Here is a 15,829-nt window from a genome sequence, read left to right as displayed (position 1 = left end):
AATTAACCGGCCACCTTAAAAATGGGTCATTTTTGATGTCATATCTCCTAAACCTTTTGTCCGATTTAAATGATTTTTTTTAATATTATGTTATAGCCGTATTCCTTGACAATATCGTTATAATAATATTGTTGAACATTTAAATTGTCATTGTATACCGGGTGTACGAATCAAACTGTGTTTTTTTCTTAAAGTTTGCATCACCCTGTGGAATATTCTAGCACTGGTAGAATACTGAAACTAAAACCCAACTATAGCCTCATGCTTTCTCAACATTTTGTTTTTTGATTGATTCGCTTACGTTGGATAATAAAAAAGTTAGGTGCTTTAACAACTAGACATATTTTTTATCAATACAGGGTGTTTTTAAAAAAAATTGGCGAAGTTTAAGGGGTAATTCTGCATAAAAAAATAATGACAGTTTGCTTTATAAACTTATGTCCGCAAATGATTCGTTTCCGAGATAGGGGGTGTTGAAATTTTTCTGACAAACTGACGATTTATTTATTGCTTTAAAACCGGTTGAGATATGCAAATGCAATTTGGTGAGTTTTATGACGTAGTTATTGCATATTTTTTGACATACAATTAAGAATTTAATATTCACCATTGGCGCGCATACGGGTAATATGAGCAATAATAGACCTCAGCAGTTAAAAAAGTAAATATTGTGCAAAAATGACCCCTTTTTAATTATTTAAACAATGATCCCCTCATATGATTTGGATACTTTTTTGAAAATATCTTTTGTATTCACCTAAACTTTGATATAAAATTTATTCCAACCTGTACGGAATTACATTTTGATTTTTTTTATTTTATTAGGCTATTTGTCAAAAATTGTACCTATTTTACATTAACATTCATATTAATATAGTATCGTTTTTTTAATTTTTTAGAAACCGAATACGGCTGAATTCCCACCAGGCACTGTACTTATTAGTAAACAATAGATCTATGATGAGCTTAACGTTAACCCTCGCAGAAGTATATGCGGAACATGCAGACAGCGATGGCTTCCTCTACGTCACATACGCTTCGCAAGAAGTTTTCGGCGACTCTACCACCACCAGTAATTATGAAGTTAATAAATGTATGATCCAGTTCGGAGGTTGAAAATTCTATAGACACAAATTTCTTAACGTCTAATAACAGCAAAATGAAATTTGATAGGATCAGGTAATTTTCGTGGTTGTATACAGAAACCACATAGTTGGTAACGGAACTGAAAAAAAGATATTAGACATACTAACTTTTAATAAATAACGTGAAAAGGAACATTAAATTGTATGTGTTTTATCACTAACAGGTTTGAAAAATCAGTGAAGTATTTACCACGAGCAACTTTTTGTTGTTTGTATTCAGGTACATTAACTCGACAATTTATTTTTTTTTAACGAATCATGATCTTTTTTAAATTAGTAATCATTATCGGCAAATTCTTCATCTATCTCAATATTCTGCTAAAAAGTTAAACGCAAGCGGTCATATTTTTTACTATTTTTATTGGGAATAAACCACAATTTTACTTTAAAATTAGTTTATTGTGACGTTTCGATTTCCACTTTGGAAATCATTATCAAAATACAATACCATTGTTTTTGTATTTTGAAAATGATTCCGTAAGTGGAAGTCGAAACATGAAAATAAACTTATTTTGAAGTAAAATTGTGGTTTCTTCCCAATAAAAAGAGTAAATTGTATTAAGATGCTACAAGCAAATAGCTTCGGTCACGTTTTATCGATTATTGTGGTAATAAATTGTAGTGTCCCTAACAATCACAAAAATGAAAAATTATTTTTTGCCTATAAAACGATTCTTTAAAATTTTAGAGAAAAATGGTTCCAATAAAAGTTGTAGATCTTAAAAAGTTCCTTAATTTGTGAGTTTCTAAAATTAAAATACATAAACAATTGACTGAGATAATTGCAAAAAACCCTTATGTTTGCAGTAATTTATAAATGTTAATATTAACTTTGATTTTTGCCTAATGACATGTAATATAACTATGTACTTAAAATTATGTCAATTAATGAGTTGTTGAAGTGTGCTAAATCTCAGCTAGATTGACCAAATAGTTTGTAGGTTATTCCAATTGTTTATCCCGGATTGCGATTATTTATATAACTGTAATTGCCAAAATTATGACTACATCTACAAGTATCTAACAAATCGCAACCGATTATTTTTTGAGGCTTCATTTTTAAAATACTTTAAAAAAATGTCAATATTTTTTTCAATATTATCATTAATCTTCATTAATTATCTTGGTTCTATGGCAGGCAAAAGCTTGATTTTTTTAATTGCGTTAGCTCGCTAAAGTAATAAAAACTGTGCTATTTTCACCTGCCGGAAAAATGAGAAATACAGGAAAAACGAAGTACCTAGTGCAATTTTTCCATAAAAAAGTTGAATTTTAGTATTATTTCATAAAATATATTTAAATTTGATTAAGATAGTACTTCTTGTATCATTCTTGTCAAAATTTATTTTAAAACCATTTATTAAGAGAGTGTAAAAACCGCTTAAAAAATAAGTTGTATAATCTTTCAGCACTTATTGTTATCTATTAAACAAGGAAAAATTATTTTAAGAAAAATACAACCTCGACAACTCGGATTAATCGGGACCGCGGTCGATCCGGGTTATCGAAAATCCGGGTTAGCCGGAGAATATGGTAAAAATTAATATAATACGGTATACTTACAGATAAACTGCGTTATAATTGAAATAACATGAAATATATATTCACAGTACCTACATATCTAAATTACTAAAAACACGCAAACACAAACCTAAGCAAACGGAAGCGAACTATACAAGACTGTACTACACACAATACAGTCACAATCGGAACGATGTTATGTTATTTAAGAACAGTGAAAACTAAGATCATTGTTTAAAAAATAATTGTTTAAATAGTCTTTTAGTCTTTTTAAACAATGCTAAGACAGTTTGAAATAAATAAAGGAATACTACAGGTGCCTGTTGTTTCCGATAATCCGAGCCAATGAACGTCGCTCTGCCGCCGGCGCCGTGTGCCATGAGTCATTTTTACTATCGTATAGTTCAAATTACACAAATACACATTATCTCTCAAATACTATATTACATACATTTTTATTGTTCAAATGTTTGTCTGATGAAAATCGGTCCGGGTTAGCCGGACTTCCGGGATATCGGGGGCCGACTTATCGGGGTTTCACCTATATTGGTTCCTATTGATCATAGAAGGTTCTGTTTTTATATAGATTGTTTTTTTACATCTTTTCAGTGAGTCTGCTTACAAGCTCGTGACATAAAAAATATTGATATAAATGTTTACAAACCAAAATCTCATACTTTTTTCAAAACTGTTTTTTAATAAAAATTTTGAAAATAAGAAAAATAAAAGATAAAATGTGGAAATTTTTTTAAGGTATCTTGATATTTAAGCCTCAAAGAATCTATAGCTACCTGCTATATACCTCTAGAGACATTCGCCATTGGCATCTGGGATAAACAAATTGAACAATTGAATAAACAATTTGAATAACATACAAACTATTTGGTCAATCTAGCTTACATTTAGTGCACTTCAATAGCTCATTAATTGTCATAATTTCAGGAAGGTATATTACATGTCATTATTCAAAAAACACATTTATTATCATTTATAAATTATTGCAAAAATAAGGGTTCTTTGAGATTATCTCAATCAGTTGTTTATGTATTTTAATTTAGAATTTACTCACAACTTAAAGAACTTTTTAAGATCTAACACCTTTTATTTATACCATTTTTCTCTAAAATGTGTAAGAGACGTAATAGACAAAAAATTATTTTTTCACTTTTTATGTTTGTGTAAGTAACAAAACAAAATCAGCTGTACTTCTACAAGTGTTTGTCAACAGCCATCCTTCATAATATACTCTTTAGAACCTTCAAAACCTGTACTAGGGCTGTCAATGGGGGTATTTGACTCCGAATTCCATCCTACTACATCGATTTACTTAATATTTTCACAGTAAGTAGGGAATAGCTCATGAAACCAAGTCTACCCTATGCCGATGTGCGCTTTTATCTTGGGGGTGGTTCCCACCCTTCTCGGGAGTGAAAAATGTTTTGGTTAAAATAGCCACGGAAGAGGCTAGAGAACCTAATTTTAAGCAAAAACTGATCTATAATTATTTTTTGAAAACTCAATACTTTTTGAGTTATTCGTGGTTGAAAATTGGCCATTTTCATTGAAAAATGACACCTTTTCGGACGGATTTTTGTGAATAGCTTAAAAACTATGCATCTAACAAAAAACTATATAAAATATTTCTGTAGGTTATAAAGAAACAAAGAGATTCGTTCCTTCATAAATCTTCTAGTTAAAATAGAAAGAGGGATATGGTAGGTAAGAAGAGTTTGTTTTTTTTTGCTACATGCTCAAATCGGTGTATTCAACTTGAAATAACAGAGAAACGGTCGGTTTTAGGCCTATAGTGATACAACTTTTATAGTGCTTGAAAAGACCTTTAAAATGAGCAATACCATAGCCACCTTTACTTTACAAGCCATGAAGAGAAAAAGGCAACGTGGTAATTGATGACGTCGGTAGTCTGACTTTCGGACTACCGCTTTCGAAACTACGATTTTAAAGTACAAATTCTGGTAAAACTTATAGTATTTTTTGAGTCGAACAAGAAAATATTATTAATTAGAAGTTTGTACAAAATAATATTAAAAGTAATTCCTTGTAAGTAACATTTATTATACAGAAAAAAAAAACCAATAACAAGAATATAAACGGGATTCATTTTTTTCGAATCCTAAGAAAACTAATAAGTATTTTTCAAAAATGTAAACGCAGAATGAAAGATTATGTTAGGACCGAGAACCGAAAGTCCCTGAAAACTTCTATGTTTATTTTAGTAAGTTGCAGGGGTGAAAAACTAAGAAAATTTAGTGTGATTTTTAGTTGCAAATATGTCATTAAAAAAAAACTTTTTATTCATTCTAAAGGACTTTCGGCCCTCGGTAATAAAGTAATCTTTCATTCTGCGTTTAAATTTTTCAAAAATACTGATTAGTTTTCTCAGGATTCGAAAAAAATTATTACATTTAAAATACAGGCGTCAAAATTTTGAATTTTGTTCCTTTCCACTTAAAGTTTGTCGCACTTATTTAGAAACACCCTAAATTGATAAAGAACAAATCTAGGTGTTAAACATAAGCGAATTAATCAAAAAAACAGAATGTTAAGAAAACCAGAGTCTATACTTGGGTTTTAATTTCAGTATTTTATAAATGCCCGGTACACCACAAAAATTTAACTGGATAGCAACAATATTATTACAGTGGTATTGTAAAAGAATTAGGCTATAACATATTAAAAAAATCACTTAAATCTGCCGACAGGTTTAGGAAATATAAGACATTAAAAATGACAAAATTTTTAAGTGGACGGATTTCTATATGCACGCAAGTTTATATAAAAATATATTATATTCAACTAAAATCATCTTAATAACATACCTTTTAATGTTCTTTATAATTTGGAGCACGAAATATTGTAAAATAATTCAGTTTCTCTGTAAATACAGTGAAAATTATTTAAAAACAAATGAGAACTGTCAGAATTAATCGGCCTACCAATAGATGTTGCCAAATTTCAACTTCATGGCTTGCTAAGTAAAGGTGGCTATGGCAATACTAAATGTCGATTGCGTTTAAACTAAGCGAGATATTCTGCAAAAAAGAAAAAATGAGAAGTCATTTTAACCCCCATCCACCAAAATGTAAGTGCATCGATTTCCTTCTATAATACATTTTACTATAGTGTTATTTCTATGTTCAGAAAGTTGGACTGGTTTAAAATGAATGGTTTTTGAAAAAATAAGATCAAATTATAGAGCGCATTTTTTAATTTTCTTAAAAATCGTCCTTTTTCTCCATGTAACTCGAAAATGATAAGAGATACGAAAAAAGATACCACACAAAAATGTAGGGTTTTTCAGACAAAAAGTTTCTTTTTATTTTTCATTACTGTATCTCTCATCATTTTCAAGTTACATGGAGAAAAAGCAAGATTTTTAAGAAAATTTAAAAATGCTCTCTATAATTTGATCTTTTTTTTTCAAAAACCATTTATTTTAAACCCGTCCAACTTTCTGAACATAGAAATAACACTATAGTAAAATGTATTATAGAAGGAAATCGATGCACTTACATTTTGGTGGATGGGGCCGATGGGGGTTAAAATTACTTCTCATTTTTTCTTAAAACACATTAGTTATCAATTTTGTTTGGAGCATATCTCGCTTAGTTTTATTGTAATAAACCTTTAATATAGCTCACTTTGTAGGTCTTTTCAAGCACTACAAAAGGTATTATTATTATACACCTAAAATCGACCCTTTCTCTGTTATTTCATATTGAATACACCAATTTGAGATTGTACCAAAAAAAACTATTTTCACCTACCATATCTCTTCTTGTATTATGGAGGCACTCCATAATACAAGAAGAGATATGGAACATATGGAACTCCATAATACAAGAAGAGATATGGAATACAAACTAGCAGAGTTATGGAAGCAAGTGTCTCTTTGTTTTTTTATAACTTACAAAAGATGTTAGATGCATAGTTTTTAAGGTATTCGCAAAAAACCGTTATATAATTCAAATTCAAAAAGTATTGTTTTCAAAAAAAAATATAGAACAGTTTTTGCTTAGAATTAGGTTCTCTAGCGAATTCCGTGATAATTTTAACCAAAAAATTTTTCACCCCTGAAAAGGGGTGGGAACCACCCCCAAACTAAAAGCACACATCGACATAGGGTAGACTTTGAATTAGGAGATAAGTAGAGGGCCCAAAATTTCATTAAAATCCATGATAGATAGGATAGAATTCGGAGGTAATATCCTATTCTTGCTTCCATTGACTGGCGTATACTTGTAATATTTTTACGTAAAATCGATGATTTTTCACACATATACTAGGGCATTTGTTTTTATTGTCGTTTGTTAACGAATTTTTGTATATTATACTGCAAAACGTGGTTATAAAATTTAGCCTGTTGTTTTCTGTATGCTTCTATAATTACTGACGTTGCTATAATCCGGCTGATATTGTAATTTAAAAAAATGAATAAAACTGATCATAGTATATTATCCCGTTAGTTTTTTTCTGTAGCTTTTAAAAGTTAACAGAAGAAAGCTATGTAACGTATTATTAATAAATATAGAATAAACCTTGCTTGTCTTTTGAATATTACGAGAAATATATTTATATTAGACAAATGGTTATGATCAGTTTTACATTATAGTAGTTAAGACGTCGCTATTGGTTTTGTGCGTTGATGTTTGATACTTACAAAAAACCAAAAAAAGATAAAAATGTATTTTATAATTTTTTGTATTGTATATCTTTATTCTAAAAGAAATTTGTGTTTTAACTTAGTTATATAAGTAGAATATTCAATTTTCTCCTATGCTAGCATATACGCATATGTTAGTTCGTTCAAAAGACTGTTTCTATTATATGTAAGATTTTTATATTTTTAATTTACTTAAGTTTTTAGTGTGCATGAAAAAAAAGAAGTGTGTAACGTGTCAAGTATATTTTAGAAATCAGTGTTGCTATTAATTTATTACCAAATACTTAAAAGTTTGTCTTATTATTAGTGTATTGCTATTTTAATTATACTTCTGTTATATGATATTAAAACCCAAAAACACACTTTGAAAACAAAAAAATTGTTTTTATTAAGTTTACTTTTCCTTAATTTTTCCTTTTTCCTCCATTTTGAAACATTTCATCGATGTAGTGTTCATTGAGAAAGAAGCAATGCCTAAACAGTTAGGTATTACTCGTCAAGACTACGGATGACATAGAGCAGACAGAGAAAGTGTTTGCAGAGAAAGATATGGATGAATGGTAGGACTCGACATTATTCTTAAACGTAGTTAACAGTTTGAGCTTACTTCTACTAAGATAATTTCCGGTAATTTTACTACCCATCAAGTGGGCGTGTCCTAATGTAGGATGTTCTAAGTCTGACAACCTATATATTGTATATATCCACTGTTAAGTAGTGTCTCCACTATGCGAGACAGATCAAGGTCAGTAAAAAAATGGAGAAAATAAGACATGGTTCGTGCAATCCAAGTTGTACAAAGTCAAGAGATGAGATACAAAAAAGCCGCAGATATATTCAATATTATTTAGATATAGTAGTATAGTGTAGTAGTATAATAGATACACAGTAGACTCCCTCTATAACAATAACTGAAATGGCAGACTAATTACCTTGTTATAAGCGGATCTCGTTATATCAGACAACAATAATATTGAAATGTTTTGATGCCTATTACGTAGTTTATTAGGTGTCTATGGTCAACCTGAACAATGAGATTTCGCCATCGTAAATTGTAAATTTCCTACAATATTCAATATTGATCGATAGATAAACAGAAAGAAGTTTATTACAGGCGGTGAAGTTTATTACAGCACTGGCCTTAATAATAGAACAGATATTGGGCATTTCTATATACAGACTGTTTGAGTATTTATTTATAGCCATTACTGCGCTAAAAACAGGTAAAGAAACATATATTCTTCAATTTCATTTTTCCTTGTTAAAACCAAATATGCCTCGTTATAGAGGTGTTATAGTTCAATAGGAATTACATGGTACATCTAGTGTACCTCGTTAAAAGCGAAACCTCGTAATATCCGTGTTCGTTATAGAGAGAGTCCACTGTATAACATTATTCTGTCTATCAACTAAGACAAATGCTGCACTAGCACAGGCTGATGAAACAAAATTAAGAAGATCTGCTAGCCATTAGAAAATCAGTTGGTAGATTATTAACACTATAAAGCCCTGATAAACTGATAAGATTGGTTAAGGCTACAATGCGTAAAGTCGTTTGCAAAGTCGAAATAAAGGGCGAACAATCACAGGCGTTTGAACAAATGTTGGGCTACGACAGGGAGATGCGCTGGCGTGTCTCCTCTTCACCATAGCTCTGGAAAAGGCGGTAAGAGATGCACGAGTAGACAACAGAGGAAATATTTTTAATAAATCATCCCAAATTTTGGCATATGCAGATGACGTGGACCTAGTTGCGAGCACAACACGCAAACTAGAAGAAATATACACCACCTTCTCAAATGCCTCAAAAATATGGGCCTGAAAGTAAACGAGGAGAAAACTAAGATGTTGGCATCAACACCCAACAATAGAGCCAGAAACATCGGTCACCAATTCACTGTTGATAACTCTACCTTTGAAATGGTGGACAAATTCACATACTTAGGCTCCCTGATCACCAAGGAGAACCATGACGAAAGAAATCAAGCGAAGGATAATCCTAGCGAACAAATGCTATTTTGGACTGAGCAGACATATGAGAAGCAGAAACTTAAACCAAAAAACAAAAATAACCATATACAAAACCCTTATATGGTTCTTTTCATGAGGATTTTTCAGTGCGTCACAAATGATAGAAAAAAAGGTAAGTCCGTGATAATATACGTTTATAACATTTATTCTAACATGACATTTTAGTTAAATCTGACAGTTGTCAAATTTTATTTGCAATTGGGCATAAAAACAAATCAATTGTCTTTATTGCATTATTAAAATGGTATTTTCTTTGATTTGTATAATCTTAAAAATTGTACAGATTATATTCGTAGATATATTACATAATTAGTAAATAATTTTTTTCTGTTATAGCGCCATCTATCGACAACTAGAATAATCACCGAACTAGAATAATTACCAAAGTAATCACCGACGTGCCTTTTTTCTGTCATATACAATTTAATGCATTAGAAAGAAATCGAAAAACTGTGACGCACTGAAAAATGCTCATGAGAAAAAGCATACAACCAGTGTTGACATATGGATCGGAGACATGGACCATCCCCAAGACAGATGAAAACCTTCTGCTTATATTTGAACGAAGGATCCTGAGAGGAAAGGTAGGTCTTTGGAGGAGGAGGTACAACTACGAGGTATACCACAGATATAAACATATATTTGGTGGTAAAGACGTAGTATCTCTTATAAGAATAGGAAGACTAAAATGAAGAATGAATGAATAGGAATAGGAAGAAGAATCCTTATGTCACAACCTGTGGGAAGTAGAAATAGGGGTAGGCCCCTATGAGGGGTAGGGAGTTTTCCTAGTATGCCCACGATATGCAAGTATATTGGAATATATTATAAACTTGTTAATCATATTGGGCAGCAGTCTGTTGAAAATAAATAAATCTACATACTTGTAATGGGAAAAAGTTTTATGGGTTAACAAGAAATAATGTTAAAAGGATAGCTTATGAGCTGGCTACCTTAAATAAATTACCAAGTCCAGTTTCAAAAGAAAAGGAGACTGCTGGAAGAAAATGGTTGGATTTATGCCTGAAACAACACAAGGATATAATTATTTATTTACCTAAGGATACCCTTGTTTACTGTGATTGCCTTAGAAGTTGTTCAGTTAAATCTTATCGTTATTGTTGCATGTATAAAAAAGAAGTAGAAGAAGAACTAACTGAAGCCATTTTAGCTGGCAACAGGATAAGACAAGGGGTTCCCTGAGTCCTATATTGTCCGACCTGATCATGGATGAAATAAGCAAAAAGTAAGAATGAAAAATGGATACCAAATGGGAGAAAAACAACTTAAATAATCGGCTATGCAGACAATACAATGATTTATAATATAGGCTGCACCAATTTAACACATTCATGGACACAACTACATATGAAGATACTTATAAAGGTACATGACTGTGTGAAGATAAAGATGTGTCCATGAATGTGTTAATTTAACTACTATTTAAGAGAACATTCAATATAATAATTTCTCCAGAAACGACCAAGTACATGATTATAGCAGCAAATCTACTAACATGCAAATTGGAGCTGGAGGGTCAGATTATAAAACTAGAGGTAATGTTTAATATCTAGGCATTACACTATATAGCTAACATCAAAATAGAAGTAGAAGATCAAAATAAAATAGAGCAAATTGGGCCATAGGATGCTTGATTGAAACAATATGGAAAAATAAAAATATTGGGAAAGAAGTGTAGGCAGATTTTTCAAAACAGTCATCAGATCAATAATGATATGTGGCAGAAACACGACCCAACATAGAGAGAACAAAAATAATTCTAGAAACAGCAGAGATGAAAAAAAACCCTTACAAAAATCGATCAAGGACAGGACAAGAAGTACAGATATGTGACAGAGATGCAAAGTTGAGAACATCATGGACAGGGTAAGAAAGAAAATATTTTGAGGACATAAATTTAAGAAAATCAGGCAGTATATTATGACATACTTCATAGTACACAACATATACTTTAGTTTTTTATATTGCAAAATAAGTATAATTAGCTATGGTTCAAGATTTAGGATAGTAGTATTTCAAATAGTAGTAATTTTGCCAAAAATTGACATGCTTGGCAGGTTTGTGTCCAATATGTTATTCTTTTTCTTTAATATAAACCGAAAATTTTATGAGTTTAATATACACTTCCAAAATTATTCATTTTTTCCAATGGGAGAAGTTTCCCCCTCTGTGGCTCAGGGGTAAGAGAGCCTACCTTTGGATCCAAGGGTTGTAACTTCGAATCCCAGCTGGGTAGTTTTTCTTTATGAAAAATTAATAAATGAAAATAGTTTCTCTCCTTTTGGTTTTCTCTACTCACTGGAGGGATCATAGACGTTTGGATACAATAATTAGCGTCTCTTTGTAAAGACAATGAGTTGACTTTACTAAGTAACAATACATTCATTCAACACATATACAACACATTACACTATACTCTGACTGCAGCCAGTGGTGTCATGGTGCCGGAATGTTGTTCCGGCACTGGTTAAGAAAAGAAAAAAAAATAAATAGAGAATTTGGCTTTTGTAAATAAAAATTAGCAGTGCGTTCCGGCACTGCTAATTTTGCCATGACACCACTGATTGCAGCTAGAAATATTCCCAAGCTGAGTGAAAGGACTACACCAAAGATATGAAGAATATAACCACTATACATATATGAGATGTAACAGCTCTTTTGTACAAGAAGTACAAACTTATAACACCATTGAGACATAAAGTTATCTACACATAAATCTGCCATAAACAATATACTCATTAATAAGATAGCTTATGAATGACATTGCCATATCATATAAAAAGTATATAAAGATAAAGCTAGTATTTTTTAAAGAGTACAACAAAAAACGCAATAATGTTGTAAATCCTAATGGCACCAAAATGTATTTCATAATCAATAATGTTTACCTACTTTAAAAGGACAAATCGGCAAACTTTTGATTTCAATATGTAACTCATATAAAACAATGTAACTCATATAAGGCAATTTCCTATTAACAACACATTACTTAAACTTGGATTTATTTATCATAAACTAAATAGATAATATATTAAACATAAGAGTGAGAATGAATATTCAATAAAAATGTTTTTAAAACTTACTGTGTACTTTGATGTTAACAATAAATTTTAATTCAACCTCTAAACATAACAAACTTTGACACTTTGACTTTGACTTGACTGACATAGACATATAGACATATTGACATTGACATAAAAGAATACTGCTAACTTCAGCTCGGTAAGGACATCTTCTTCTTCATGTGCCTCATCCTGTAAGGACATTGGCGATTAGCATGGCACATTTTACTCTGTCTGCAGCGGTACTGAAGAGTTTTATTGTTGTTTTTCCATTCCACTGCAAGAGATTTACTCAAACAGAGACGGTGTAAACTTAATGGGACGAAACGCGAAACTTGATGAGATGACATAGGCGTAACCAGGGGGTGGTTTTGTGGGTTATAACCCTCCCACCTTTTGGATGCACTTTGAGCTCTATACGCTTAAAGCAGTGAATCGGCATAGAGCGATCGGCTCGGCTAAGAGCAATCGGCAGATTTTGCTATACAGTGGAACCCCGATAAGTCGGCCCCCGATAACCCGGAATTCCGGCTAACCCGGACCGATTTTCATCAGATAAACATTTTGATTTTCAATATTTTGTATTTTTCAATTTAATTGTGGCTTATTTCCCATCAAAATAGTTAATTATCAGACAAACCTTTCAACAATAAAAATGTATGTAATATAATATTTGAGAGATAATGTGTATGTGTGTAATTTGAACTAAACGATATTAAAAATGACTCATAGCACACGCTACAGAAACAACAGCTACCTGTCTGTACTAGTCTGTAGTATCTATTCCTTTTTATTTCAAACTGTCAGCATTGTTTAGGAAAGAATATTAAAAAAATTCTTTTATAAACAATGGTCTTCATTTTCACTGTTCTTAAATAATAACATTACATCCTTGTGACTGTATTGTGTGTCTTGTATTGTTCGCTTCCATTTGCTTACGTTTGTGTTTGGTGTTTTTTTAGTAATTTTAATGAGTAGGTACTGTGCATATTTATAAATATATTTCATGTTATTTCAATTCTAACGGAGTTTATCTGTAAGTATACCGTATTTTATTAATTTTTACCATATTCTCCGGCTATCTCGGATTTTCGATAACCCGGATCGGTCGCGGTCCCGATTAATCCGAGTTATCGAGGTTCCACTGTACATGGAAATAAATGAGCCACCGCGCACCGCCTAAGAACTATCGACTGCATAACGTTCTTACGGCCGGTTTCACAACGTAAAGTTAACTTGTGGTTAAGAGATAACCAGAGGTTACCCCAAAATATGCGTTTTAGTTTCAGGTCAACGGCGAAGTATGGTTAACTCACAGAATCTCCCAGGCAACCAAACGACGTTTTTATAACGTAGATAACACGTCATAAAAATGACCAATTGACGTGTTTTTATGACGTAGTACTGACGTTGAAAATCACGTGTATTTGTCTCATCGATTTGACGTCATAATTGTGACGATTTTAAAACGTAATCGTATCTACGTTTTTTTCACGTCGGTAAAATCACGTCCTTAATACTTTCAAAAAGTGACCTCTTTCAGATGTTTCAAAATAGTATAAAAAATAGGTACATAACATAGGCCTACGTCCCATGTGTCGAAGATATAAGTACTACCACTTGTTTAAGATCGCTTGTGCGCTAGGCTAGAAACATCATTAATTCTGCATGATTGTACCAGCCCTCACATTTTAGAATTTTCACTAGTTATATATACCTACTTACTGTGTCAAAACTGAAACAACATATATATGAAACTAATAAATAATTTATTAACAAGTTATCCAGCATACTAATATCTTAATTTAACGCTGCCTTAATATCTTCATTTAACGCTTAATTAAAAACAAATAAACATAACCTCAAATAGTTGTCAAGAAGAATTACTGCATTAAACTAACTCACTGAGTAAAAACACATAAAAATCGCTTAATTTACACGTTTCTTCAACTAAATATCTAAATGAAAAGCCTTATTTTATCACATAAGGCACAAACCACGTAAACAGTAAATGAAAAATTTCTTATGAACATTTAGCGATATCTATACCCAAACGAAATTGTTTGGAGTCAATACAAACAAGCAAGCTCCTCCCAATTTTGCGACGTCAGACTTAGGCTGTCTGAAATTAAAACGTGTTTTAAACGTAATTTTAACGTCATTAATCTTACGTATTTAAAATCACCTACAAAAGACGTCTATATGACGTAATGTTCAAAGACGTGTTATATTCAACCAAAAACTGACGTTTCCTTAACGTTATATGACGTCACTTGGTTGCCTGGGCTTTAACCAGAGGTTGGAATGGGTTACCCTTATGGGTATACCCAGAAGGGTAACAATTATTATGAAACCGAAACGCATATTTTGGGGTAATTTTGAGGTTATCTCTTAACCACAAGTTAACTTTACTTTGTGAAACCGGCCGTTAGACGGTGCGCGGTGGCTTATTTATTTCCATGTATAGCAAAATCTGCCGATTGCTCTTAGCCGAGCCGATCGCTATATGCCGATTCAGTGCGTGACCTTGTTAACACCATTATTATTCCATACCCCCCAGAGACCTTCAAGTAGACGTAACCCCCCCTTAGGATCATCCTGGTTACACCTCTGTGGGATGAAGAGACATCACAGAACTTTATACGAAATAAATGGGGCTAACCGTCAACGTAGATAAAACTAAAGCACTAATACAAACAGGGAAACCTCCAAACTTACAGATTCTGATAATAGACGATGCAAATATTGGAGTAGTAAAACAGTTCACATACCTAGGAACACAGATAACAGAACGGCAGCGAAGATGAGGAAATACTGAACAGGATCATGCTTGCTAACAAAGCATACTTCTCTTTGTCACAGATATTCGGATCCAAAGACATCCATAGGGAAGTAAAGTTTATTATACGACCAATATCAACTATTTATGGCGTGCGTACAAACCTGGATCATGAGATAAAAGACATTAAATCTTATCAATACTTTTGAAAGAAAGATGGAAGGATATTGGGATCCATCTGCGACAATGGTATGTGGAGAATAAGGTTCACCACGAGTTATACCAAAATTGCAAAGAACTTTGTACAGCAAATTATGCAAAAATACAAAGATTGCGATGGATAATGACAAAACACCTAGTAGAACGCTTAGTGGAACTATGGTTGGACGTCGATCAGTAGGAAAACCAACGAAGAGGTGGAAAGACCAAGTTAGAACCGATACGCCGATACTAAATAAATACTGAGAGTGGATAGCTGTAGGAAAGCAGCTAGGAAATACTTGGAGGCGGTTGTTGGGGGAGCCAGGGCCTGACTTGGGCTGTAGCACCATAGGAGAGAGAGACGGGGAGAGAAAAATAAAAACTC

At 32.2% G+C, this 15,829-nt stretch overlaps 2 protein-coding genes across 4 annotated transcripts in view; one reads left to right on the top strand and one right to left on the bottom strand.

Moving 5' to 3' along the window:
• LOC126880026 (microtubule-associated proteins 1A/1B light chain 3C-like) overlaps positions 1–7,729 on the top strand; it is an 84,810-nt gene extending 77,081 nt beyond the window's left edge. For all 3 annotated transcript variants that reach the window (XM_050643554.1, XM_050643555.1, XM_050643556.1), the window contains exon 4: positions 900–7,729. In XM_050643554.1, the coding sequence (XP_050499511.1) occupies positions 900–1,116 (217 nt within the window). In that variant the 3' untranslated portion in view covers positions 1,117–7,729. The remainder of the gene's footprint in view (positions 1–899) is intronic.
• The window catches only part of LOC126880020 (biotin--protein ligase), a 223,977-nt gene extending 211,386 nt beyond the window's left edge, over positions 1–12,591 (bottom strand). The window contains exon 1 of the mRNA XM_050643543.1: positions 12,486–12,591. Within this exon, the coding sequence (XP_050499500.1) occupies positions 12,486–12,576 (91 nt within the window). The 5' untranslated portion in view covers positions 12,577–12,591. The remainder of the gene's footprint in view (positions 1–12,485) is intronic.
• Positions 12,592–15,829: the final 3,238 nt, after the last annotated feature.

This window comes from Diabrotica virgifera, chromosome 2, assembly GCF_917563875.1.
Source record: "Diabrotica virgifera virgifera chromosome 2, PGI_DIABVI_V3a".
Classification (NCBI taxonomy): Eukaryota; Metazoa; Arthropoda; class Insecta; order Coleoptera; family Chrysomelidae; genus Diabrotica; species Diabrotica virgifera.
The sequence above is the reverse complement of the archived record's forward strand: the minus strand, read 5'-3'. Positions and strand labels throughout refer to the sequence as shown.